The 26,236-nt window shown below is 44.3% G+C and overlaps 5 protein-coding genes across 7 annotated transcripts in view; all 5 read right to left on the bottom strand.

The window, feature by feature from the left end:
• Positions 1 to 26,236, bottom strand: part of LOC143212712 (uncharacterized) — a 182,997-nt gene that overhangs the window by 96,211 nt on the left and 60,550 nt on the right. The window lies entirely within an intron of this gene.
• Positions 1,356 to 2,137, bottom strand: LOC143212742 (zinc finger X-chromosomal protein-like). Its single transcript, XM_076431855.1, has 2 exons — positions 1,984 to 2,137; positions 1,356 to 1,669 (listed from the first exon to the last, which is right to left on the bottom strand). Exons 1-2 carry the CDS (start codon positions 2,003 to 2,005, stop codon positions 1,356 to 1,358), a joined length of 336 nt encoding a protein of 111 aa, XP_076287970.1. The 5' UTR covers positions 2,006 to 2,137.
• On the bottom strand, positions 12,128 to 18,397 carry LOC143212746 (longitudinals lacking protein, isoforms A/B/D/L-like). Its single transcript, XM_076431859.1, has 2 exons — positions 18,378 to 18,397; positions 12,128 to 14,842 (listed from the first exon to the last, which is right to left on the bottom strand). Exon 2 carries the CDS (start codon positions 14,829 to 14,831, stop codon positions 14,571 to 14,573), a length of 261 nt encoding a protein of 86 aa, XP_076287974.1. The 5' UTR covers positions 14,832 to 14,842; positions 18,378 to 18,397; the 3' UTR covers positions 12,128 to 14,570.
• Positions 14,849 to 16,087, bottom strand: LOC143212750 (longitudinals lacking protein, isoforms A/B/D/L-like). Its single transcript, XM_076431862.1, has one exon. The coding sequence runs from the start codon at positions 15,690 to 15,692 to the stop codon at positions 15,528 to 15,530; it is 165 nt and encodes a 54-aa protein (XP_076287977.1). The 5' UTR covers positions 15,693 to 16,087; the 3' UTR covers positions 14,849 to 15,527.
• LOC143212745 (longitudinals lacking protein-like) lies at positions 21,124 to 22,584 on the bottom strand. The gene is made up of 2 exons (XM_076431857.1): positions 22,372 to 22,584; positions 21,124 to 21,497 (listed from the first exon to the last, which is right to left on the bottom strand). The coding sequence occupies exon 2, from the start codon at positions 21,457 to 21,459 to the stop codon at positions 21,193 to 21,195; it is 267 nt and encodes an 88-aa protein (XP_076287972.1). The 5' UTR covers positions 21,460 to 21,497; positions 22,372 to 22,584; the 3' UTR covers positions 21,124 to 21,192.

Raw genomic sequence — 26,236 nt, 5'->3', positions numbered from 1 at the left:
GCGATCGACACAGTTGTCAACACTCTGCTCCACGGATTGCCGTACAGAACGATGCTGAGTCGCCGGATCAGGGGGATACAGGTACCATCTCTCTGTCAGTACATCGCGCCACGTGAGCGGTCCACGGCGAAAGCGAAGGAACAGCGTCGTGGAAGGGGAAGGGTACAGTGAGGGACAAATCTTGATCTGGCGACTCCGCAGCTGAGCGTCAATTTAATAATTAGACTGCGGATCTTCATGCATTTATAAAATTCAAGATGTCAATATACGATTCATCCTCGATTAAAATCATTAAGGGGGTCTGGGCTTTTCCATCGAGAAATGAGAAGGCGCAGGTTTTTAAACATTTGAGCCCTCCAATTTCCAAATATTCAAATTAGAAGTAAAGTAGGACGTAGGTGGTTCGGAACCACCCACCTTTACAAACTACAGGTCCCGCTGAAATTAGGCGATGGTGAGAGTGGGAGATGGAGAGAGTGGTAAATGGATTTGAAACCCTGGGGGGCCAAATATCATTACTTTAAGTAAAGTAGGACTGTTGAGGGCGATCGCAGCCTAGATTGATCTATTATGTAGGAAAAAACCCATCTTTGCGTTATCGAGAATTGAGAAAGCAAATCCAGCACCCTTACAATCCTGGAAACGCGTCTACCCCCTTAAGGGAAGAAATAAAACAATTTTTATTTTGCATAAAGAATCGAAGAGACGGAACTGCAATCCACGGAGCCCTTTAAAATCGACGACAACGCAGCAATTTTGATTATCGAAATGTTGAGAACTGTTTCGGGCGTGTTTTCTAGCTGAGACGCTTTTCGCGATTTCATTGAGGTAAGCGTTTACATTGCGTCGCAGTTTATCGCTCGGGAGACGATTATTACTTCAGCTGCAAGCGCTAGGCTGCTCTTTTCCTACCATAGGAACTGACAACTCGAAGAAATTATCCCGTTACATAATTCTTTCGGAGACGTATCGCCTAAAATATCCTATTCGTCGGGAGCTTGCGCGCTGGGTTCTTAGATACCGGTCGGAAGAGGAAGTTCACAGTACGTCGTCGCAGGTACCAGGCAAAAATGCGATTTCACTGGAGGTTCTTCAAGGGAGAGGATACTTGATCGCGAGTATCGAGATCCGTGTTCCGGACGCGTTATTTACAGGAGAACATTTTGAACGACGCCTCGAGTTCGACAAGTATCCTCCGAGAATAAAGTCTAGCAAAATTCCCTACGATAGTTCACGATTATTAATTCGGCCCTCATTCTCTGTAAAGATACGTAGGATTCGTATCACACACACAGACACACGAACGAAAGAAAGAAAAAAACAGGAAATAGAAACAACAAAGAGGAAGATGGATCTTAATTCCTGTGCACGATCACGGGCATCCCGTCGTGTCGCATCCTTATATGTTTGTAAATGTTCGACGAGCACTTGTCCCTCTTGTTGCAATAAGGACACTTGAATCTCGGCTCCTTGCCGCAGTCGTACTTCATGTGAGTCTTCAGGGTCTTCTTGTAGGTGTATCCGGCGTTACATCTGGGACAGTGGTACGCCATCCTGCCGGGCTGCCATAGAGGACCGTCTTCGTGTTTCATATCCTCCCGGTGCATTGTGTAGTCCATGTTCGCCCTGAAGATATTCAGGACGCCGGACTCGTAGGACAGTAGCTGACCTACAAACAGGAAAACATGGATCACGGTTAGAGAGATCGAGGGATCGACGGTGAACCAGGTGTCGCAAACTGAATCGGTGCCGTAGACGAAGAGAAACGTAGATAAATGAGAGATCACTTTGTAAAATGAAAATTGGAGGAAAAGCAAGCGAGAAAAATAGAGAAACCGAGACGTACCCTATCGATCAGAGAACAAGAGATAAGGGGGGGAGGTTTGATCTTTTGAGGGTGGGTGGAATGAGAGCAATTGTCTTTTTTTCTGACAGGACAAGGAAGACATCTATTTTCTCGTAATTTTGTATACAACTGCTCACACTTGTAACTTGCTCGGAACATCCGAGTTCACGTGAGTAACGAGGATGGACGCTGGACGTCGAAGCTGCCGGCTGGCCTGATATCATTCGAAACCTTCTGTTCAGTAGATCCTGAACGCCTGGATTATGTTACCCTTGTGGTAGGTTCTGATATGTCTGTAGGTATTCGACGACTTCCGGTCCCGTTTCCCGCAGTACGGACACTGAAATCGAGGCTCCTTGCCGCACTCGTACCTGAAATGCGTCAGCATGTTCGCCTTCTTGCTGAACGAGCTGTAGCACTTCGGGCACAGGTATCTCTGTACCGAACTGTTCGGCTTGCTCCACGGATCCTTGGTCGGCTCTGCAACAGAAGAAACAAATCACGGCCCGGGTCAGTAAAACCGTTCACTGATGTACTCAGCGTCATTCGCGTCGCAACGCTCTCCCACAATCGTCGGTTTCGTTGCGCGGGAGTCTCTTCTCGGAATAATCAACTCGCTTCTAATAGCAAAATAAACTCAAGGGTTTTTATTACTTCCTCGATGGGAACGAAGTCGTTACAAAAGTGTCGTGTACAAAACGTGGATGGTCAGTGGCTCGAGGCTCGTCGTTTCTCAATCGAAAGTGAAGTTTACCGGGTGATCGTGAACTAGTATCGCGAAATAACGAGTCTGACCTTTGCTGAACGATTACTTTTCTTAACTATGAAGATCTGTCGAGAATGTAATTTAACAAATTTTCGGCAAACACGTTGTTGAAGTGGGACCTGTGTACTTGTACTGCTGGCTACGCCACACAGTGGGCTAAACCGACGAAATCTGTGTCAAAATCAAAGAACTTTCGATAGAAATGCGATAGAGCGATGAAATTTTTTTTTAATAAAAGAAGAAACTTTGCAGAATATAGGATAATTATGGAGATTGTGGTACGAACGTTATTTAACGTTGAGAAAATTCGTTAAACTTGCACAATTTCGAGAAAATTGTGGTTTTTCCAATACCACGCGCGGAAAAATTTTTTTTTGAACATGCTGCACTTCATTCCCCGTAGATTTCTTCGCGCTGATTTCAAATCTGGTCTCAAAATTTTTCTACGACCTCAGGATATTGCAAAATCGATTTCTTGAAATTCTACATGTTTAACGAATTTTCTCAAGGTTAAAAAACGTTCGTACCATAATCTCCCTATTTTTCCCATATTCTGCAAAGTTTCAGCTTTAATTTTTTTAAAATTTCATCGCTCTACCTCATTTCTATCGAAAGTTCTTTGATTATGACACAGATTTCGTCGGTTTAGCCCACTGTGCGCCACTGTGCTGATCGTCCACCAGGTGTAGGGATGTCACGTGGTCCCTCCAAGTTCCTCACTTCCCCTGATGGACGATCAGAGTTTCCTCTGAGCAACGACGAAGTCTGAGAGTGGGGGGGTAGAACCTAAACTACAAGTTGGAACTCCCTGATGCACAACCCTTTTTGTGACTGAATAATTTACAATGTCCCCAGTTTATCGGAATGTGTGGCATCTTGAAAATCCAGCGATACTGATTCAGAATCATCCAGTAAGTCTTAATAATATGGTTCTGGACGAACAGCTGACTCTTTTGGCAAATGCTCCTCGATTAGCAAATCGAGGACTTCTTACAACGAAAAAGGACGTGAATCGTACACGTTCTTCGGGTATACTTGATTGTTACAGCTTCTCCTCGGTCCTCTTCTTCAGGATTAACGTTAGTACATCCCCTGAGGCTTATAACCCAGCATCTGCTTGTGGACCCGCCGCACGTGCTTGTAGACGTTCGAGCTGTATTTAGAGCCGTAATCGCAGTACGTGCACCGGAAACGTATCTCGTTCGGATCGCAATGTGTTCGGTAGTGACGCAACATGAGGCTGTTCGTCAGGAAGCAGTTCGTGCAACGAGGGCAGTGGAACCAACCGTCTACTTCGTTCGCTACCGGCCTACCTGGAAACACGGATTCAATGTCAGAACACAATATTTTTTAACTGATCCACGCGACTCGTTCAGTCGAATCCCGTCAGTTGTCAGTTGAACGAACGGATATGTTTATCGGGGAGGTTTTACAAAGTTTTCTGGGTTCTCTTTCAAGCGCACTCTCTCCAACGAGACACCCACTATCTGGCGATTTATTTACAGAACACACCAATCTTTTATCTTTACAACGTGAGATTCGAATTGTTCTTCAAGATTGAAGAATACATTTTCTCGGACAGAGAACGAGTTCCTTGGGAGTTGGTGAGTGGACAACAAAGACAAGGGACAACATTGAAAATCGTATTTATTGCCTGTTGTAAAGATAAAATTCTCTAGGACCTTCGAAAATTGCTTCGACCACAGCCGAGCAGCATTTAGATAAGTGACGCGACGTCACTGATACGCAGACTGCGGATTTTATGCATTTATGAGAAAAACGAGGTGTAATTCGAGACAGTGAAAAATACCTTAGAAAAATTTAAAAATACTGTTAGATTATTCTCAACCTATATTAAATGTATTAAATTTTTATTTTGCATAAAGATCCGCTGTCTACTGAGAAAGAATACGTAGAATATTTCCGCTTGAAATTTGACAACGTCGGTATAGTGTGAAACTCCAGTCATTGCAAATAGTGCTTGAAGATGGACAGAGCAGCAAGTCCGCCAACCGGTTACCCTGAAAGTGAACAAAGACAAAGGACAAAGTCGAAAATTATTTATTGCGTCGTGGTAAAGGTGAAACGATTGTCTAGGACCTTTGAGAATTGCTTCGACAAAGAACACTAAAACTTCAGTCATTGTAAGTGGTTCTTGAAGATGGACAGGGCAAGCAAGTCTGCCGATTGGTTACCCTGAAAATGAACAACGGTTAATATCAATAAAATGAAAATCGAATTGTCGAGCTTGGGGGTGTGGAAGACGGTGACAGAGAAATTAAATGAAAAAATCATTCGAACTACCAGATAAAAACTAGTGAGAAGTGCCTGGATATTTTCCCACAAGTAACTCAACAGAATATATATTGTTGCCAATGACCTTTGATGTTGAAGCAACATTAAATAAATAAATTTAAACAAAAAAGAAAGAATATATACGTAAAACATATTAAAAAAAAAGCTTCGTCATCTCTCTCTTTTCTTGTTTATCAACCTGCTTGAAATCGTACACGGTTTATACATCAGTTGCGCAATCCCTTTGGTATATAACGAACCAAAATCTCTCTTCCGATACAATTCGAAGCCGTTTGCAGGCTCGCGCATCCGCAAGCTGGTTATTGTTCTCGTAGTGAGGTCTAAGAATGGTACAGAAACGTGCGTTTGTGCGTATCGCTGACACGCAAGAACAACGTAAAAGAACAATCGTATTTTTCAACACCAAATGCTGCAGTTACGAAGCTCGTTCCATCCTTACGATTACGGCGGTTAGATTAGTGACAATATTGTTCGCGATTATAGCGTTTATAAATTCTTCCTGTACTCGTGTCCTCGTTGTCTTCGCGTCACGGCGTTTCGTCGTCATTTTTCGATAAAAACCTGAACGTCAGTTTCAAAATAAAAATCAACCTGTCCAATCCAATTTTTGTAAATTGGTAAGTCGTTCAGATGTCAGACGAGAGGGTGGAAAAACTTTTCCAAAAAGCTCGGTTCCCTCAATGAAATTCTCCAAGTAAAACAAGAAATACGAAACACCGTGTAGATTAATATATTCGACTCGTCGCCTTCTGACTCTCTAACAGCTACGTTGAAAACACTTCGTTAGGGCCCGACAGATCGGGTTATGGCATCGTTCACTTCCGTTTGGTTCCGTGATCGAAATCGCCGAAGAAAGATCGGGGGAAGACTCGTTTCTTTATTTTGTACACGTTCAACGTTTATCGCGGTCTACAATTCTCGCGTTTCCGTGTGTTTATTCGTCGCACTTAAATACTAATAAATACCCGCGGTACAATCGGTAACGATTCGTGATTAAGCTCTCGGTTTGGCGCGCGGTCGACCGAAAAAAGTCTCAAAATCAGTACTATGGTCGCCGGGCTGTATATTTTTACAGGAGATCAGTATATCGGAATTCCGTAGCCGTCACCGATTGCCAGATTAAATAAAAATTCTATATCGATGCAGCGATCACGTAGATCTCGGGGATCACTACGGAAAAGAGCTATCCTCCTCGTCGTGGTTGCTAAAAATATTTTGATCGATCCTTCGATGCAGCGATCACAACAAAAAAATCTCACGTTCCCTTCTAGCGCTACAAAGGTGCCGATCGCGTACGGCAGTGCTGGGTTGCCTCGATCGAGGTGCATAGAACCGTCAACGTACAAGCGTTCGACGAGCCCCAACCGGGCAGTGCTGGGCAAAATAGTATTTGATATAGAAAATAGTAAATAGTTTATATTATTTTTAAAGCATATCTATAATCAAGCAAATAAGTTATTTCATTTAGAAGAAAAAGTTTTTGAAATGCTGTTTAACCCCTTGCCTTACGATTTAGTTTACGATTTCAGTGATCAACGCTTTTTTTGTAATTCTTAATTTCCTAAAAAAGGAGAAACTCTATATCTATTGTACGTCTATATGTTCCCCAATAGCTGTAAGGGTGTATAAAAAGTAATAGTCATCTAGGGGTGAATCTACACTTCTGGATCGGTGGACATTTGTAATTATAACAAAGAAAATTGTTGTTAAAGTTTGATTTTACATCACAGCTTCCACTCATCCAGAAGATAAAAAGTTTGAAAGGAGCCACGTGTCGCCAACAAATAGGTATTGAGATATAAACTGTTAAACTTCTTGCAAAATTTCACTTGATCCGACGGAGGAACAGAAGATTCTGCAAAATTCGTAAGTACCTATACTTGACATCAGTATTTTATAATGTGGGATTAATATTCTTGTAACAATGGATATAAGGTATTCTTCCACAATTTGTAACTTTTAATTTATGATTCGAATGGGCAGGGAGACGATCACTTGGTACGGGCCTAGCGATTTCGTTTGGTCTGAGGCACGCACACGATCATGGTCTGTCTCATCGACACGGTCGGGTGGACTGTAGTAGTACGCTTTTGTCTATACGTATAATTCTACACAATGACATTTTGCAAGAAATTTAACAACTTATATCTCAATAACTATTTGTTTGCGACATGTTGCCGCTTTCAAACTTTTTCTCTTCTCCAAGAGTAGAAGGTATTGATGTAACAACAAACTTTAATAATTATCTTTATAAACAATTTCGCGGCAAGTTTCTTTTACAAATGTCCACCGCGATCCAGAGATGTCACCCCTGAGACCGATGACCATTACTTTTTATACCCCTGTACATTAACGAAACCAAAATAGAATTTTATTTCGATTTAAAGGAAAATAATAGCATACAGATTTATTAGACTGACACGACGTTATAATGCCAGGGGCCGAAAATAGTGCATATTTAGGACAGTGTAAAATAGTATTTCAAATAGTAAATCGTAACTCGTACTTTCCTGATCGGTTGTTGCGTGTAATGTTATTTCGACATTGTCTGTTTATATTCGTAATTAAGCTGCAAATAATACTTTGTTAACTATTACAGTTTTTTATGTTAAAAATGATAGCTTGTAATATTTACTCTTTGCTCAACTTATTTCCATTCTAAGAAAATATTTGAAATACAACATATTTTATTTGCCGACATTTTTCGTTCTATTTCAAGTAATATTTTATTTGAACCCCATTGTGAAGTATACTATTTAGAATAGCATTTTAAATTCTTTTTTCTCGTTATTTTGCCCAGGCCTGCAGCCGGGCCCAACACTGGCGTACGGTTCACGACGGTCGTCGCATTAATCTCAGCCGGAGAGACCGGGACCAGTCGACGGCAATCGCTAAAGTAATCTCAATCGGTGTCTGGTCGGTTGGTCCAGAAGTAAATCTGGCGCCGACTAGGCTTGATGCTCGCGAGAACGTCTCTTCTCGGCCAGTGGCAGCGGTGTTCAGTAGAGCTTGACGAACCTAAGCTCCATATTGCGGTGCTTCGCGCGGATGTGCCTGTACACAGCTTGCGTGTACTTGCTACGCATGTCGCAGTGAGGACACTTGAATCGTGGCAGATCGACGCACTCGAGCCTGTAGTGGCGACTCATGCCACCGGATGTGTGAAACGTGCGGGCACATCTCGGACAAGGAAAGCCTCGCCGGTTCAAGGACGTCTGCAGCTTGAGCATGTGCCGAGAATTTCGCACGACACCGTGGTACTTGCCCAGCACGATCGGTCTGAACTCTGCAAGCAGAAAAAGAGACGAAGGTTCGCCGTTAGAGCGGAAGAACAACTGGGGAGAGCAGCGATCTCCTCTGAAAAATTCTGGGGACTTATTACACGGCGAGCTTAGCGTAACGCCGCGTGTCCAGAGTCGCCAGATTGAGACTTCCCCCCCCCACCTCTACCTTCCCCTTCTACGACCGGTCACGTGACGGGCTGCGTCGTGACCAATCCGGTACTGGCGGAGAGAGGGTAACTATGTTCCCCTTGAATCGAACCGACTCCCCTGATCTGGCGACTCTGAGCGTGTCCATGTAACAGTAGCCTTCTCTCCACTCGAGACCACTGAACATTGTACGTGGTTTGCGAAAGCCTGCGAATGATTTATCGATCATCCTTTGCGTACACGGTCTCAGTAAATGGTTGAAGATTGTTCGAAGCCACGATAACGTACACTGTGTTCGTAAGCACTTGCCCGCTTCAGGTCTACCCTCTTCGCTTTCTCACGAGACTAGATTCAAGAATCTTCTTACTCCTGTAATGAAAATCGGAATTTGAATTTGAATACGCTGTGGCACGAGTAAAGAAAAAATTGTGACCTCTACGTTATTCGTCGCAATTGGTCCAATTCTGACAAAGTTACTCTCGAGTTCTCCCGAGCGTTTGCTGAAAATGAACGTCACTTTGGGGGACCAAAAACTTTCAACTTCCATCGACACAATCCTACAGATTCTGAAGAGAGTGCCAGAAATGTGAGATCAATGGCCGGAGTTCACCAGTTCAAAAGTTACAAGCGTGCGAAGTTGGCTGATCTCGAGCGTTCAGGACGCCGATATATTAAGTGCCGACTTTCCGCGCGTATAACTTTCGAACCACTGAACTCCGGTCATTGAAACTTGGATTTCTGGCATTCCCTCGCCAAAATCTATGAGATTGAATTTAAAAAAATGTAGAATCTTTGGTCGCCGAAAGTGAAGATTAACCAATTGCGAACGAGCGAATATTTACGAACACCGGATGCGTCTCTAAGTCGGAAACTTGGCGGAAGAAGCTCGAGTCGAGCGTTGTAGGGGTACTCATTCGGACGTTTATTTCTCTCGCAAACAACATTCATCCGTCGCTTACATCTTCTTTATTAACACGATTTACATTAGCCGATCCTTGTGGCCTGCCCTGTGCCCGCTAATAAAGCATTACGACGGCGACCGATCGTCCAACATGCACCCTCCGAATATGTTTATAGATGGCGGACGTCCACTTGCTCACGTACTTGCAGTGAGGGCACTGATAACGCGGGTGCGCGTCGCACAATTTATAGTGACGGTTCATCGCGTACTTGCGCGGGAATGTCTTGTTGCATTTCGCGCAAGTGTACCTCTCCCTTTGCGTGCCCGGCGTGTCTACAACCGGTGGAGGACGCTGTTGCGTCCACACGTCGAGTATGTGCGGGCCAACTGCACCCCGCGACCACTCACCCTCTGAAACAGAGACCATAACACGCCGTGTTAATACGCGCTGGCGGTCGATTTCGAGTCACTTATTGTTGAATCGGGAAAACGAATTTGTCGTCGGACATCGTGAGAAATTTCTTAACGAAACGACCTCCATGCATGCTAGAATTTACAATTATAATATAACGTGATTTGCTGTCGGCTGAATTATAGAAATTAATTGTACAAAGAATTTATTTCATTAGATTATTCGCTCGCGTGCGATACAAATTGTGCGATGTTCGGTTGTTACGTACAAAATGGCTGTTTTCGAAATTTAATTAATCGAGCTTTCTTTCCAACAACTGATACAGCACTGCTATTTCTTAAATGTGACTTTTAAAAGACAGCTGTACGCGAGAGATGAACCAAGCAAATATACACCCCTCGAACACTTAATAATTTAATTGAACGTATAAAAAGTGCGAGAGCAATCACACAAAAGTGGCCACTGTGTACGAAATATCCAAAAAATCACGAGCAAAGAGAGCAGGTCAGATAAAAACAAAAATTTCATATCCCGGCGAACTCCTTCGCTAAGTCAGAAGAATACAAAAATCGCATAGATCAAAAGTCCAGAAGGTAAATATTTACATTGTGGGAGCCACCTGCTATTTCGATCATTTTTTAATGTGTTGTCAAGGTCATGAGTAATGTTCTGAAGGTTATAATTGGGGGTTACTGTTTGCAAACAAAGCTGCACGAAAGGGAGGTTGGTGGATGGATTATGTCGATTTAATTTTGGTACGTCTCGATATGACTTCTTCGAAAGAAGAAAGAGGGAGAAAGCGATTTTCTTACATCGAAACAAACATGGAGGTGGCTCCTTTAACGTAGGCGTTCACCGGAGGGAGCAGGTTCAATACAGAAGATTCGTCTTGACTTCGAGGCCAAGATGAATCCTTCGGACGTGTCTATAGATCACTTTGGCATATTTGCTCCGGGTCCTGCAATATGGACAGGCGTAACGTGGCTCGACAACCACGCACTCGTGACGGCCATGCCTCGTCAAAGACTGCTTGTGACTGAACGCCTTGCCGCACACTTGACAGACAAACCGCTTCTTCGGCTGGTGTTCCGCGACACCTGAAACGAGACAGATCGGAAGATTTGTTAATTCAACATTCCTCACAGGATTCGTCGAGTCCACGGTTCGCTGGAACGCTACGGGAGAGATTGAACGAGGAGAGGATTCTGATTGTTGGTCAACTTTATTTTCTTTCTCTTCTGCACAACGATCATCGCCCTGTACATCGCAGTCCTCCTCCGCACTTTCAATTATCGGCACGATCGGATTCTTTCACTTCGCAACCAGCCAATGAATTGAGAAAGTTTGTATGTTTCGATTCGAAAATATTCGAAAATATCACTGGCCAGCGACACCTTCTCGCTCTTGAAGCATGTTCGAAAAATGGCACTTGAAATGTGTCGTCGCCGTTGATCTTAACAATGAAATGGCACGGTACAGCCTGTTGATTTGATGCCAACCAAATTGTTAACGGGATGGCACTGTCATTGAAATCATTCACAATTGACTATCTATTAACGTGATACCGTCGCCGTCTATCCTAGTCCAGTTAATTACACAATTTTCAACGAAACGTATCGTCGGGAAAAGTTTTCAAAAAATCGACCGAACACCTTTTCCAAGTCGCTTCTCCGATACATGCGTGGACGGTGGAATAAGCGGAGTCGCCAGATTGAGACTGTCTCCCCACTCTACCGTTCCCCTTCTACGCTACCCTTCGATCACGTGACGCGCCACGTCCCTGTCGTGATTAAATTAACACTAGATCTACCGAGCCTTAAAAGTAACTGGTTCCCTTATAAAAATGACAAGATTTTTTTTGTTTTTCGTGTCAATAATTATAAAATAATAAATAATAAATAAAAAATCATTTTGACCGGTAGTGGTAGGTTTAGTATTGAAGCGTGAACGAATACGAAGACGCTAATGTGTCTGAACGGGTTCTACGGCTTGTGTGTCCCCACTCTACCTTCGCCCACGCGTCCTCTCCTGCTTGCGTCACGATGTCACGTGATCTGACGACTCTGGACGGGGAACGAAATAAAACAAGTACAAAAGCGGAATGAAATTTGAAATTCCTTGGCATCGACTTTCCCCGCGAGCACTCGCTTCACGCGTGGAGACGAGGCTCAATAGAGCTTGACTAACGTGACCAGTTCGTTCGGATGTATACACCTGATATGCTGATAAATGTTCGATGTCTTCTTGCTGCACAGTGCGCAGTAAGGACACTTGTATCGCGGCGCCTTGCCACATTCGTACCTATAGTGACCCCACATTGTGTCTTGCCTGCCGTAGCCGTTGTTACAGTTAGGACAGTGAAATTTCCCGGTGTAAGCGTTGTACAGGGTGCCCTGCATCTTCACGTACCTCTTCGCACGAGCCGCGCGAACGTTGCCGGTCCTGTCACCTACAAAACATCGCACCAGGGTCAAAATCGTCAGCCAGCAGACCCGTACGCGGAACAAAACTTTTTTGTGTGTTCTTTCAATTCGTTTGTTCGTCTGTCTGTCACTTTGGCACGACGGGATACGAAACGAAGGCACAGAAGAATGTGATCATGCATAGAGTAGAAGTGAAGCTCGAAAACGTAGAAAAACGATGAAATTCTCCAAGAGTCGATCAGAGGGGAATACAAACTCCCCTAATCGCCTTACGGCGGTGGTGGGGGTAGCCTGCCATAATCGTTTGGCCGCTATTAGACTAGGCCACTGGTGGCGCAACTCGGCCACCAGTGGCTCAGCACGTCGTGGGGCATTGAAACAAATGTAACCTATTAGACTACGGTAACTGGTGGAGCCACCAAAAATTGTTGCCGATCTGGTGGACGGCATCGGCAACCGGCCGGGCAACATTTGGTGGCGCCGCCACCAGCCGAGGCATTGATTTGAATGTAGCCTATGACAAAGCCACCAAGTTGCGCCACCAGCATCGCGAAAACATGAACAATTGACGTTCAAATTACCACCACATTTTTCGTAAAATAAATAAGAGCACGACACAGCGTTACATCGACAGCGGGAATGAACGCTTGGTGGTACCACCAGTTACCGATTCATAAAAGCTCTTCAATTCGGTGGCGCCACCAAGTTGCCCACCAGTGGTCTAGACTAATAGCGGCCTTTTAGATCACCGAAAGAAAGAGGACAACTTCCAGAAGGCTTTTTCAATTTTCCTATATGTTCGAGCGACCGTGCCTCGATAAGAGCTCGCTATTATATACATTAACTCGAAGATTTTCAAGGTAAGGAACATTGAATTTTCGGGACCGGGCGCGAGCTCTAATCGGCAGCACGATGTGATCAGTAAACGAGTACACATTAACCATCGCCAAGAAAAACCGAGTCGGACCAACAAAAGCATGTAACTCTCTAGAATTGAATTTATTGCTCCAAGCAGTCGCCGTACCGGTCTTACCAACGTAAGAACCTGCGAGTTTCAGACTGCTCAACTTTGTTCGCACTCCCATTTCGACGGTATTTACAGGCCACGCGACATCGCATAACTAAACATTCCATCCGTCAACAGTTCTATAATACATCTTTTATTTCCTACGGAAATATCTCCGTAAATTATGTACAGGTAAAGATGGCCGACCCGCTCTGCCAACAGAGCGGCGGGCCTCGAAAATCCGCTAAAAAAATACTAACAAGGGAACGCGTTCAACTTACGCCAGCCGATTTTCGTGAAGATTTTCTGGGAACTGAAACCCTCGAAATTGGGAAAACATATTTTATCGAATATCTAAGAGCTGCTTCCCAGAGAAATGTTCATCGGGCTTGCGCAACTTGAACGTGTTCCATTGTAAGTTGCGCTATCACAGGCGATTCCATTCGATAAATTGAATCTGGATCATTGTAGATCTGACCACGATGTGCGCAACGCGGTTCATGGCTGCTGGTGCAAGTGATTCGAAACTGCGCGAACACTCGACGAGAAAGAAACAGAAAAAGCCACTTGTTGATTGTTCATCAACGAATGAAAGAAAATGTCCAAGCGTTCCCTGCTTCACCTGCACCATCGCGAAAACGGAAACGCTAACGGGGCGTTGGAAATTCCTTCGCGATCATGTTCGTTCGCCTGATCGTTCCTCGAGAGTTGGACCAGGGCTGGGCACGTTTGCCCCGATCGAGGCAGCACTGTCCCAACTGTACCGCCCACTTTCCCCCTCCAGTCCCATGGAAATCACTATTCACCGACAATAATTTTGACCGACAACTGCTTCCTTTAGTGTAATAATTATCAGATGATTGCATAAGCTCGTGCCCGATTCGAAAAAAAAATTTAATGGTAAAATTTTAAAGAATACAGCTTTATTAATCGATTATACAGTCGCCATTAAATTTTTCTAATATTTTTCTAATTGTAGAAAAGAATGGTGACTATATAATTTTTTTTACGACATCTATCGCGATATCTATGAAAATCAGGGACGATCTTATACAATCATCTAATATATTTTTATACAATAGTAAAAGTGTCAGTGCAGAATAGTAAAAGAGAAATATGTCAGCGCCGTCTTTAGAAACGACGTTACTATCGGATAATACCTAAATTATTAAGAATTAAATTCGTAGACGGTCAGAGTTGGTCGGTCAGACCTGGAGTCGGTGAAAAATGTCGGTGATTTTCATGGGACGCGTTACCAAGGTGGGCGGGGCGACGAAGACACGTGAGATGCGCGCTGCAGGTTGGTGGGGGGAAGCTAGCTTGAGACAGAGACGTTAGATTAAGACTTGTGTCCCCACTCTACCCCTGAATTCCTCCCTCCCCTCACATGCCCAGCCCTGGACCCTAGACCCTGCTTCGTTGCACGCGCGCGAAATTGTTTCGAACGTGTTCGAACGACTGGCTTGGTCCTAGAACAACGTGTTACAAACGACAGGCTTCAAGGGATGCTTGTGTCGTATGTGGTCCTGGATATTGAACTTCTTCTTGCTGAGCTTGCCGCAGTAGGGACACTCGAAACGCGGCGGTTTGCCGCAGTCGTACTTGAAGTGGGCCGTCACCGCGCTCTTCGTCGTGTAACTCTTCCGGCAACGCGGACACGGGAACCGGGCTTTACCTTTCCTCGAGCTTTGTTCCGGGTACTTGTCTTCGAGCCAGGGCAGCGGCAACATTTGTAGAAAAGCTGAAAAAGAAACGGTAGAGCGTGGTTAGATCGGACAGAAGAACTGTGTCGAGTCTCTTCAGGCTCTTCGGAGAACCTCTGACCTGAAAAACTTTCGTTATTCTTTCTCGGATTTTCTATTAGGGATCGGACACTCTTCGAAAGATATTAATTACTAGACTGCGGATCTTCGCGCGAAATAAAGACTTTCTACCCGGACAGACGACAAACTGAAATAAATATTTCATTTCTTCAGGTTGAAAATAATATCTTGGAATTACACTCGAATGTTTCCGCTGTTTCAACCTACCCATCTCTGTCACGAACGCATCAAATCCGCAGTCTATTGGCGAATGAGACCGGCTTGGAGACATTGTGCTTGCAGGCTGACACACTCACGGTGGCACAATACTTTAATACTGAGTTAAATAGACAAACAAAGAAAGCGATTGCAGGCATCTTCAAGCTGTGTACCGAGGCAAAATGTGATTCGAACGGTCCGTGGAGATATTTGAAGGGTATTTAATTCTTCGACGTTCCCGGCCTTCCATGCGGCGAGCTTTCACCTGGAAAATCATTCAGAACGGTTAATTAATCTGTCCGGAAACACTGTTCGGAATCGAAAGGAACGGGATCAATAACCACGTGTTCTCTCGTATATAAAATCACTCTTTTATTTTAAAAAAAAAACAAAATATGTAATTAGTCATTCGTAATTCAGCACGACGATCTCCAGCTTCATTCCAGGGTGTTTGCTGCGTATGTGCTTGTAGACGTTGTTCGATTGTTTGCTTCTCATCCCGCAGTAGGGACACTGAAACCTCGGAGGACTTCCGCACTCGAGCTTGTAATGGCGCAACATGTGGTGCATATGTTGATAACTCCTCCCACACTTTGGACAAGTAAACCTGACAGATCGTTACGTTGTTAACGAAATCGAGAAACGGATATTGTTAACACATTCACCGCCATGACGGTCACCAAGCTTTCCAGTCATGTTGACCAGAGTCGCCAGATCGCGGGAGTTACCCCCTCTCTATCCGTACCGGATCAGTCACGTGACATTGTGACTGGAAACGTGGAAGGGAAAGGGTAGAGTTGGGACACAAATCTCGATCAAGCGACTCTGCGTGTAATGAATGTGTTAAAGCGTTCAGCGACAGTCGTGAACTGTTAAATGACGCTTCGAAGGTAGTATAGAACGTTCAACAGTGACGATAGAGTATAAAGAAATATATTTACTCGGTTAAGATGAAATGGATTATGCGAACATATCACGGTGAACCTTATTGAAGCACGGCAAACAGAAGTAAGGGTTGCCATAACAATCTTGACAGAACGTTATGACCTTTTTCGTACGATTTTTTGCAAATTCTCGACCGAATCTCTTCACGTTCTCTTCGTAGCATTTTTTGCATTGCCGTCTCGTGTGCCGAACGTTCCCGTCTTTGCTTCGCAATTCGTGATGCACTCTACGCAAACGATATATTTATATGTAATACGGCTATTGTCATTTCGATAGATTAAGAGCATGGGCTGCTCTTTACTTTACCGGACTCAAAATTTGTGCCTTTCTCCTACGAATTGTGATGTATTTGGTATGTAATCCGGTAGATTTGTACCCGGCGCGGATGCAGATCGAAGTTTCGAACCTCTAGGATCAATAGTTGAGGAGATATGGTCGCTTAAAGTTGAGCATATTTCCAGTTTTTTGACAGGTAAGGGCGCGGCCATATTGGTTTGTAGTGACGGTCGCACGCCGCTTATTGAGTTGCTTAGGATTAGGTCGAGGAGCGGCAAGGTAAGCGGCTCGCGGTCGTCACTACAAACCGATATGGCTGCGCCCTTACCGGTCAAAAACTCAATTGCTCAACTCTAAGAAAGCATAACTCCTGAAGCATTGATCCTAGAGGATCGAAACTTCGATCTGCATCCGCGCCGGGTACAAATCTACCGGATTACATACCAAATACATCATAATTCGTAGGAGAAAGGTACTAACTTTGAGTCCGGTAAAGTAAAGTTCACCCTAAACATGTCTAAATTATTTCACATTTTCGCACGAATACGTTTCTCAGCGTTTTCAGGGAAAGTCGGGGAAATTTCTCTTGGCGGTGAATGTGTTAACCACTTCTCGATTAATCATCCTGCGTACAACACTCGCAATTAAACTCTCGGACTACGAACGCAGCTTCTTCTCAACATACATTTTGCAAAATGTATTGTTATTGTTGCGGGTTTTTGTAGCATTCTGGTGAACTCGTTATTGCACAATAATTCTTTATAGTAGAACTGTTTGGTACATGTAGGAGAACAAAGGAATAATGTGAAGAAAACATGATCGACTTACATATGGAAGAGAGTCGTGTAACTGGCACAAATAACGTTTAATTCTCGCGTCCGATGGAAGATTGTTTAATGCAAAAGTATTTTCTTGTATGTGCAGAGAGGTTTCCAAATTTCTTCCATAAATTTTATATGTAAAGAAAATATTGAGAACTCGGACCAGAGTTAATGTTTTTTACTTGAAGTTTGTGGAAAAAATTTGTACGCTAAAGTACAACGTTTGTGTTAAACAATTTTTCATTGGACGGGCCAATGGAAACGTTAATGTTGTGCAAGTTCCGCGACTCAGCCCTGTAGAATAAGCATACGTCGTTTATTCCGCTCCGCTACAATTCTGGCATATAACAGTCATGTTTTTGTGATTTTTACAAATACATCTATTACAAATTTGACACCTCGCGCTGTACTTCGTGTCATTCCCAACGCAGATATAACATCGGGCCCGTTTTTTCGGTGATTGTAGGCTTGTGTCCGGTGCGTGTGCTGTTCGATCTGTTTTACGCCGACTCGATGCAGAACATTTATCTTCTACTTGTACTGCCGGCTCATTGTCACTGAAACAATGTTCAGACTCGTCACCCGGTGATATTTCGTTGTTCTCGTTTCGATTCGATAGGCGTAACAATTTCCACTACGATAAATGTCCTCCGAACACGATCGCTATCCCCACTACAACGCGTCTCTCCTACTAAGCTATCTGATCATGAGTAAAAATACTCAAAAAACGTAGTCCGAGAGTTAATACCACTTTACGTTGTATGGATAATACAGGGTGTCTCAAAATATTCTTCCATGAAAATTATGATTCCTGAAGTAATTTGAAATCACTTTTTCCTTTGCGAAAATTGTCTCCGCCGCTTCGTTCAGGAGTTATTAACGAAAAACACGGGCCAATCAGAGCGCGCCCGCGGCGGACATTGGCGTAGGCGATGGCAGCGCTCTGATTGGTCCTCGTTTTTCTTGAATAACTCCGTGACGGAGCAGCGGAGAACATTTCCGCAAAGGAAAAAGTTATTTGAAATTACTTCGGGAATCATCCTCTTCAAGGAGGTACGTTTCTGGAACACTCTGTAGAAAGAACAGCGAATTTCGAGCGCTGTACACTCTGTGAACACACGTATGTGTAAGTAATCGAGAAGTGGTTGACGTTTTTGGTAAAATTTCGAAAGCACAAATCACGAAGTCTGATCGATTCTTATCAACAACTAACCTATTGCTTTTCTCTTGATTCAATCCTGTCTGCCGCTGACAAAACGGCGGTCCTTGTTGTTGGCCCTGGTTCAGCGCAGCTAACGGTGAATAGTATACGAAGCCTGAAATCAAAAGTAGACATTCGTGAAGAAATCTTCGATAAAAACGAACGATGGTTAATGACGGAGGAGTTGGACGAATCCAGCACAAACATTCATTACCGGAAGCAACACGTTTCGGATTCGTCCATCGCACGACTTTCAGGGACGAAAAGAGGAAATGCCTCGGTTAAACAGATTTTATTATACAACCTCCGCTCAGGCTTACACACATCCCACAAAAACTTCGACTTTGCTTCGAACAAATGTATCGTCGTGATAGTGCTGTCCAACGTAACCTTCGGAAATTGGAAAACCTAGCTGCCCTAACGTCGATGATTCGATTGTGGATTTTATTAAGTACACTCAGTCCTCGAAACAATCTAATAATTAGACGGCGGATTTTATGCAGTTATCACAGAAATGAGTAGGTGTGATTTAAAAACAGCAACAACGCTAGAAGAATTTAAAAGTGCTCTTTCATAATCTTCAACCTACTAAACGTATCAAGAAAGAAAATCAATATCCATTTGACTCCAGTTTTTTCTGCAATTCTGGTAAAAGAATTTTATTTCTCATAAAGATCCGCTGTCTATTAATAATAACATAAGGTAATTATCTTTTCCATGTATCTATATAAATATCCACACTCTAGCCATCACGGAATGTCGTCTGCAATAAGCGTATCGTCCGTGCCGAGAAGCACAAAAGGGTTCACATCAAATTAGCGACAATAATTTTGCTGACAATATTTCATCGCAAAAGCAATGTCGGTCAAAGGCAGAGTTGCCAGTGTAGAGTCTTTGCGCTCCCCCTCCACTATCAAATTCCCCTTCCGCGACGTTCTGCACGAGAGGGAGGGGAACAAAACTTCCAGCGTAGAGTCTTTACGCTGCCCCTGCACTATCACATTCCCCTTCCGCGACGTTCGAAAGACGGAGGCGTCGCGCACCCTATCGTGCAGAGATTGATCGCTAGAGTCGCTCCAGGGGAATCGAGTCACATTTCTTGGTAGTGGAGGGGGAAGCGTCTTGAGGGGATTACAAGCCCGCCTGGCAACTCCGCCAGCTCTAGGTGAATTATCGTAGGCGATCTAAAGCAAACCCAGCAGAGAAACAAATGAAAATTCGGAACGAACGTTCGGCGAAAGTCGCCTAAAGGTCGGTTTATCTTAGCCAGCCAGCGCCAGTACAACAGTACTTTACTACCCTGGTTTTGTATCCAGCATTTCCAACGGGGTTGCGGCGCGGTTGGGAAACACTGGATACAAAACCAGACTAGTAAGGTACTGTCGTCCTGGCGCCGGCTGGCTAAGATAAACCCTCCTCAACCCGGACAGCACTGTCAGCAAGTTAGAAACCTAATTCTTCCGCGCGTAGAATTGTCGATTGGTTGCCACGTCGACGAGAAACACACGCATCCCTCGATGCTTGGTCCTGATGTGCCTATACACGTTCGAGATCTCTTTCGAGTGCATTTCGCAGTAGGGACACTTGAATCTGGGACCCTGGCCGCAGCCATAGCGCACGTGTCTTCGGAGGTTCGTCTCACGGGTGAACCCGCTCGGACAGTTCGGGCAGCAGTACTTCTTCGATCTGTTGTGTAGCGCGCCGTAACCCCAGCATGCTGAAACAGAAAACGCAGCGAGATACTTGCGCAGGGTCCAGCAGTTCCAGCAACGAGACACACAGATCGCCCGCGACATATTTCGTGCGTGCAACTACTACAAATATCTAGGATCCGACATCCTGGTCGCGGACCGCTCAAGCAAGTTACTTGCAGAGGAAGGACTCGCGCCTGCTCAGAAAAAAAGAGCATACAGACAGAAAGGGAAGGAGTGTTCGTTTACTCTGTCTTGAAACAATTTAACCCTTGTGTAGTCAACCAAAATGTATAGATTATTTAAAACCTTTCTGTGTATTTAACATGTTTGCCGAAATTCTCGTTATAAAACTAGAAGAAGAATGGACACATTCAGAGAAATTTTGTAATATTTTTTAGAGGAACATTAACAAATTGTTGAAAGACTACACAAGGGTTAAAACAGCTCTCTCTGGAAAGTACGTTGCCGGAACCGAGGACCCTGTCCCGCAGAGAGAGAGAGAGAGTCTCCTTCTCTTGACGCGATCGATACTACTTTATCGAGCCCTTTACCTCATACAGTAATATCTCCGTAACTGTCGCAGAGGTGTCTACCGTAACTGTTCTAATTTTATCCCCACCCCCTTGGAACGATACGACAGTTATGGCCGAGGTATAGTCTTCGGGCGGTTCCGGCTATTCTCGACAGTCCCCGGAGCAGGCAGTGGAGGGAGGGGTTTAGAAAAGAGCTGCACGTAAATCTGTGCTGGGCACGGTTGAGGCCCCCCAAACGCTTGCTTCCCCCACCAACGTTTCCTCCGTGTAAAGCGCACCTTCGTCGTTTTCGCTAGTGTTTCGTGTTTTCGTTGCCCCACCGTAACGGCGCTTACTGGAAGCGGACAGCGAGCGCTACGGTGGGGGGACGGTGTTGCCTCAACTGAGGCAAATGTGCCCAGCACTGACGTAAATGCTTTAAACCTCCCTCCACTGAATGAGACAGTTACGGAGATGTTCGTGCGCTTCTCTGACACTAGCAGTCAGATGGTTGCAGGAGTGAGGAAGTAGAGAATTGAAGAGAAGACAGTGTTGGGTTTAAGTACACTTTTAGTCACAGCATTTCTCCTAATGTATGTACAGTGCGCGCCGGAAGTGACTTCAAAAGATCGGCTTGTTCTCCTGCGTGAGCGGCGCGTCTTTCGGGAAGTAGGTCTTCTGGTTCTCCACGTCGATCGCGAACACGTCGTGGTACTCGTGGAGCCGTTTCACGTGCTTGTACGTGTCGGACGGATAGCGGGATTTATAAGGACAATAGGGACACTTGTAGCGAGGCTCCTTTCCGTTGCAGGCGCTGACTATGTGACGTTTCAGGTGAACTTTCGTCGAGTAATTGTTCGGACAGTTCAAACACTGATACGGTTTCATGTTCCACGGGCAGTAGCTGTACCACTCGGTGTAGTATCCTGCAACAGAATCGGAACGGTCGTGTTTCTTTCGTTAGTCGGTTCGTGGTGCTCGGCTACGAGTTAATCCTTAACTATAACTCCGACAAGCTGTCTAGACGCCTTTCTCTCTTCGAAATAGAAAATCGAGGATTTTCGATTTTTTCTTTTCTCAAAGGAATTGTATTTTATTCGTTCGAACACATTTGCTTTACACGATACAATTGGTACCGACCGGGACAATTGTGTAACGAGAGAGATCGTTATTACGTACAGGGTCGTTTAGAGAACCTTGATTGCGGACTTTCTACTTCTCGACGGTGTCGAGATACTTTACACAAAACGTACTCATGCGTCCAATGAAAATCGAGGAAGTCTATACACGCTCTCGCCGCTGTAATCAACCTGTTAACTGAACAGTGGCGAATAAATTAATACAGGATGTCTCAAAATTCCTTCAACATCCGGAAGTTCCTGAGATCATTTAAAGCGACATTTTCCTTTGCAAAAATGGCTTTGTTAAGGAGTCATTAACGAAAAACACGGACCAATCGGACCAGTCGTGTTTTTTGTTAATAACTCCTTAACAAAGCCGCGGACGCCATTTCCGCAAAGGAAAATGTTGCTTCGAATCATCTCAGGATTCTCCCATTTCCGGACGTTGAAGGAATTTTTAGACAACCTGTAGAATAAATCTACTATGAATTGCAACGACCTCGGAGCCACGTTCGCGTAACAGATTAATTATCAGGATCAATAAAAAAAGGGTAATGACTCTCGCGGGTTCCATCCAGCACACTTAACGAAGACAACGATTTACAATAAATATCTTTTAATAAATTGTTGTCTCCGTTTCGAATGATTATATTGAAACGTCGGCTCGTCTAATATTTACCTGAAGTACAAAATCAGTCCTAGCTTGTAACTTGAGCCGAAACCAAAAATGAAAAACAGAAGAACAGTTTATTGAAATATCTTTCGGATCTCGCGAACATCGTCGATCGTTTCGAATAATAATATTGAAACGTGGTCTTCTTTACACGAAGGCCGGTGGTTTCGGTGTTCGAAGGAGTGAAGAGGATTTACGGAGAGGATTTCGCACGCGTTTTAAAATTCGCCAGGTTGCCCCAGTATGTCGATCACGAACACATTGTAGTTCGCGTGTTTCTTTCGGATGTGCGAATAAATGTGGGACGTCTTTTTACTTCGTTGCTGACAGTACGGGCATTGAAAGCGCGGCTCCTGCATGCATTCGTACTTCAAGTGCCTGGTCAAGCTCGGTTGTTGGCCGAAGGAGCTCGGGCAATTCGGACAAGGGAACCTCTTCTTCAACATTCGACGACGGCCGATACCTAGAAGAAGAAAAAGTCGACGTTAAGGCGATACTCTTTTTCCCAGGATTGCAAGGCTGCGGGATTCGCCTTTTCGTTTCTCGATAATGCAAAGTCGGGGTTTTTCGAGAAAGTTCAATCTAGACTGCTGTCTCTCTCAAAAATCCTGCGTTTACGTTTACCAGTCATGATTTGCATTACTCGAAAGCATGTAGCGCTGTCGTAACTTTATGAAAATAGCTACACTTCGCGCCTCGCAAGAATTGAACAAGATTGCAAGCCGTCCGATTGGATCATTCCACTGGCACCTTCGGTTCCAGCCAGAATTATTGGCTGAAGTGTGACACTGGGGTGAACCGATGAATTTTATTTTTAAATTAACAAGCAAAATGAGATTTAGCGATGATTTTTGCTTTTAAATTAAATTAAACATCTTGCAGAATATTCTCTGACTTTGAAAATCCGTGTAAAACTTGCAGAACTATAATAAAATAGTGGCAAAATATTCAAATACTTTATTATTTTTATTTTCACTGTGTTCCATATATGAGACTACAGATATACCTTCAAACTAGTAGGCTATCGAATAAGTTCAACGAAAAAATGATTTCACTAGTTTCTTTGTCGATTTTCTGTAAAATCCTGAGGTGCCAAATTTCACGACCAGATTTGAAATCAGTGTGACGAAATCTAAATGAAATGATGTGTAGCATGACGAGAAAAAAATCTATCCGTACACGACATTGGATGAACCACAATTTTCTTGAAATTCTGCAAGTTCGACAATTAAAAATCGTTCGAAATACAATCTTTCTATTTTTCCGGTATTCTGCAATCTTTCAGCTTTATTTGAAAAGAAAAATCATCGATCTATCTCATTTCTATCTTCTTTGATTTTTATATACAAAATTCGTCGGTTACTGTGTGCTCGAGGGACGACTTTTGCGGCACGGAGAGTGCATACGCAGCTTTCCGAAAGCTACATGCTGCCGAATAAATAAATTTACACCTGGTAATCGTAAAAGTACGACTTTTGAGGGAGACAGCGCTCTAGATTGACCTTGACTACTGAAAACCCCCATCCTTGTCCCGCACCCTTGCAATCCTGGATAGGAGAACACCCCCTTAAGGTAAACCGAAACGAAACGGACCGCGGGACAGCCTCCTCTATTCTTTTCCTCGAGGTGTCAATGGGGTGAGCATCTTCCCGCTCGAATGGGGGCGGGGGATTCACTTCCGTCGTTCCAGGAAACGTATCGATTACACGGCTGGTTGGTTAGTACTTGCGCACAGTCCGCGTATAAACTCCGAAGAAGCCCAGAGGATATAGAACAGTGCGATTCATGCGAAGCGATGAACGTTTCGTTGCGTATGCATTCGATGAATCGACCGTACACTTGAACGCGCATGGAACCGTTTCGTTCGACCGAGACAACATGCTGATTAGGTACAGGGTGCGAAGGAATCACAGCGTGATTCCACGCCGCTGGTTTAGTGGAAATCGATGCGAGAAAGCGAAATTGACCTTGAATTTCAAGGTCGAAAGGTGAACTTTCATTTATCGCATCGTATTCCACTCGTCGCAAAGGTAAACAACGCAGTAGTTCTCTTGAATAATTATAGTACAGTTTGTTTATAATATATTTTCACTCCTCAGACGAAGTTTATTTGAAACATGAAAATATAATATAAATATCTTTACCAAAATTTCTCACCTTGCGACTAGCAGAACACGGTGAATTTTGTTAAATTTCTCCATAAATTTCCTCTAAACCGAGGGTGTACACCCTGTACGTACATCGATCTCGCGGAGGAGTTCGGGAAAGACGAGCCACGTGGATTTTTCTAGAAATCAGAAAAAGTATGCTGACAGGAACATATATTTTGTTACAGAATCTCTGATCATTACAAAAAGTGACACGCTAGGTTTAAGACACGTGTCCCAACTCTAGCTTCCCCTTGTACGACGCAATTTCCCACGTGTCGTTGGCCCGGTGCTTGCAGAGAGGGTGCCCAGTACTGAACTAGACGAATCAGTAGCGATGATCATTCATTGTGGACGCTCAGCCTCATCAGACAACTTTCCACGATTGGAATATATCGATCACGTAGACGTCGTGGTTCTTGTGCTTGATCCGGATGTGCTTCCGTATGTCCGCCTTCACCTTGCACACGTAATCGCAGTAAGGACACTTGAATCTAGGGTTCTGGCCGCACTGGTAACGCAAATGGCTGGTCAGGTTCCTCTTCCAGGCGAACACGCTCCGACAGTTCGGGTTCGGACAGGGGTACGTGCACGGTTTCAGAAACCAGTTGGTTCGTCGGTGAGCCAGCCTCGACAAGGATCCTTTGTACCCTGAAAAAGAACGAGCCATTCGCGATCAGTCGTCCTGGCACCCGATACACTCTATTATCGTGCGTAGAATCGAGAAAGAGTTCATTATTATTCGTTACAACGAAGTGAAGACAAAATGTTTACGGCCCCAAATTGTGCGAATTAAAGTGAACGCTACTGCACAGAGCCGCAAGTTTGAGACCTGTGTCCCCACTCTACCTTCCCCTTCTCCATTATGCCCCACCCTTCCGCCGCGGCCCGGTCACGTGATGTCACGTGACTAATCCGGTGCTGGCGGAGAGAGAGAGAGAGAGAGAGAGAGAGAGAGAGAGAGAGAGAGAGAGAGAGGGAAACTTTTTCCCGAGTTGTTTCGATGTCCTCGGCATCCGACCTGAAGGTGTTACTGTAGACGGCGAGCAATGGCGGACGCCAGCACAGTAGAGCCCTCGCTCGCATAGTGTGACTTTCGTCTCTACGGATAGTGTTACTTCTATATTCTTCATTCTTCATTTCCGGAACTTTTACCAACATATTCGTGGGATTTCCCCGATTGAAAAAGACCAAACCCGGCAGAGTTTCAATCATATTTACCTGAATCATAGCGAGTTATGATCACACTCGAGATCAGTAAATATGGTCCAAATTATGCCGTGTTTAGACTCGTCTTAATTAGAAGAATGTCACAAGTACGTTGGTAAAATTTCTGTAGAAAAAGAATGAAAAATAAAAAAACTCGATCCCTCTTCGCAAGCTTCAACGAACGTAGTACATCTACGCTTTCCGAGCCTCGACGGAGGTGGTAACACTGTGCGAGGGGAGACTGCGATCGTCGGACGAGACAGTCGAGATGTTTAAGGTAAAGAGCATCTTTATTCGGTTTTAAAAAATACAAGTCAGCGATTCAATCAGCGGAGAAAGAGGTCGACAACGTAGAGCGCGGAGCCCGGATGTTTCCTGACGATATGCTTGTTCACGTCCCCCTTTACCTTGCACCGATACTCGCAATATGGACACTTGAACCGTGGCTGTAGACCGCACTCGTATCTTAGGTGCCTGTTCAAGTTCCCCTTCCAACTGAACGATTTGGCGCAATT

This window comes from Lasioglossum baleicum, chromosome 10, assembly GCF_051020765.1.
Source record: "Lasioglossum baleicum chromosome 10, iyLasBale1, whole genome shotgun sequence".
NCBI classification, from domain to species: Eukaryota; Metazoa; Arthropoda; class Insecta; order Hymenoptera; family Halictidae; genus Lasioglossum; species Lasioglossum baleicum.
Note: the sequence above shows the minus strand (reverse complement) of the source record. Positions and strands in the feature narration are given on the sequence as shown.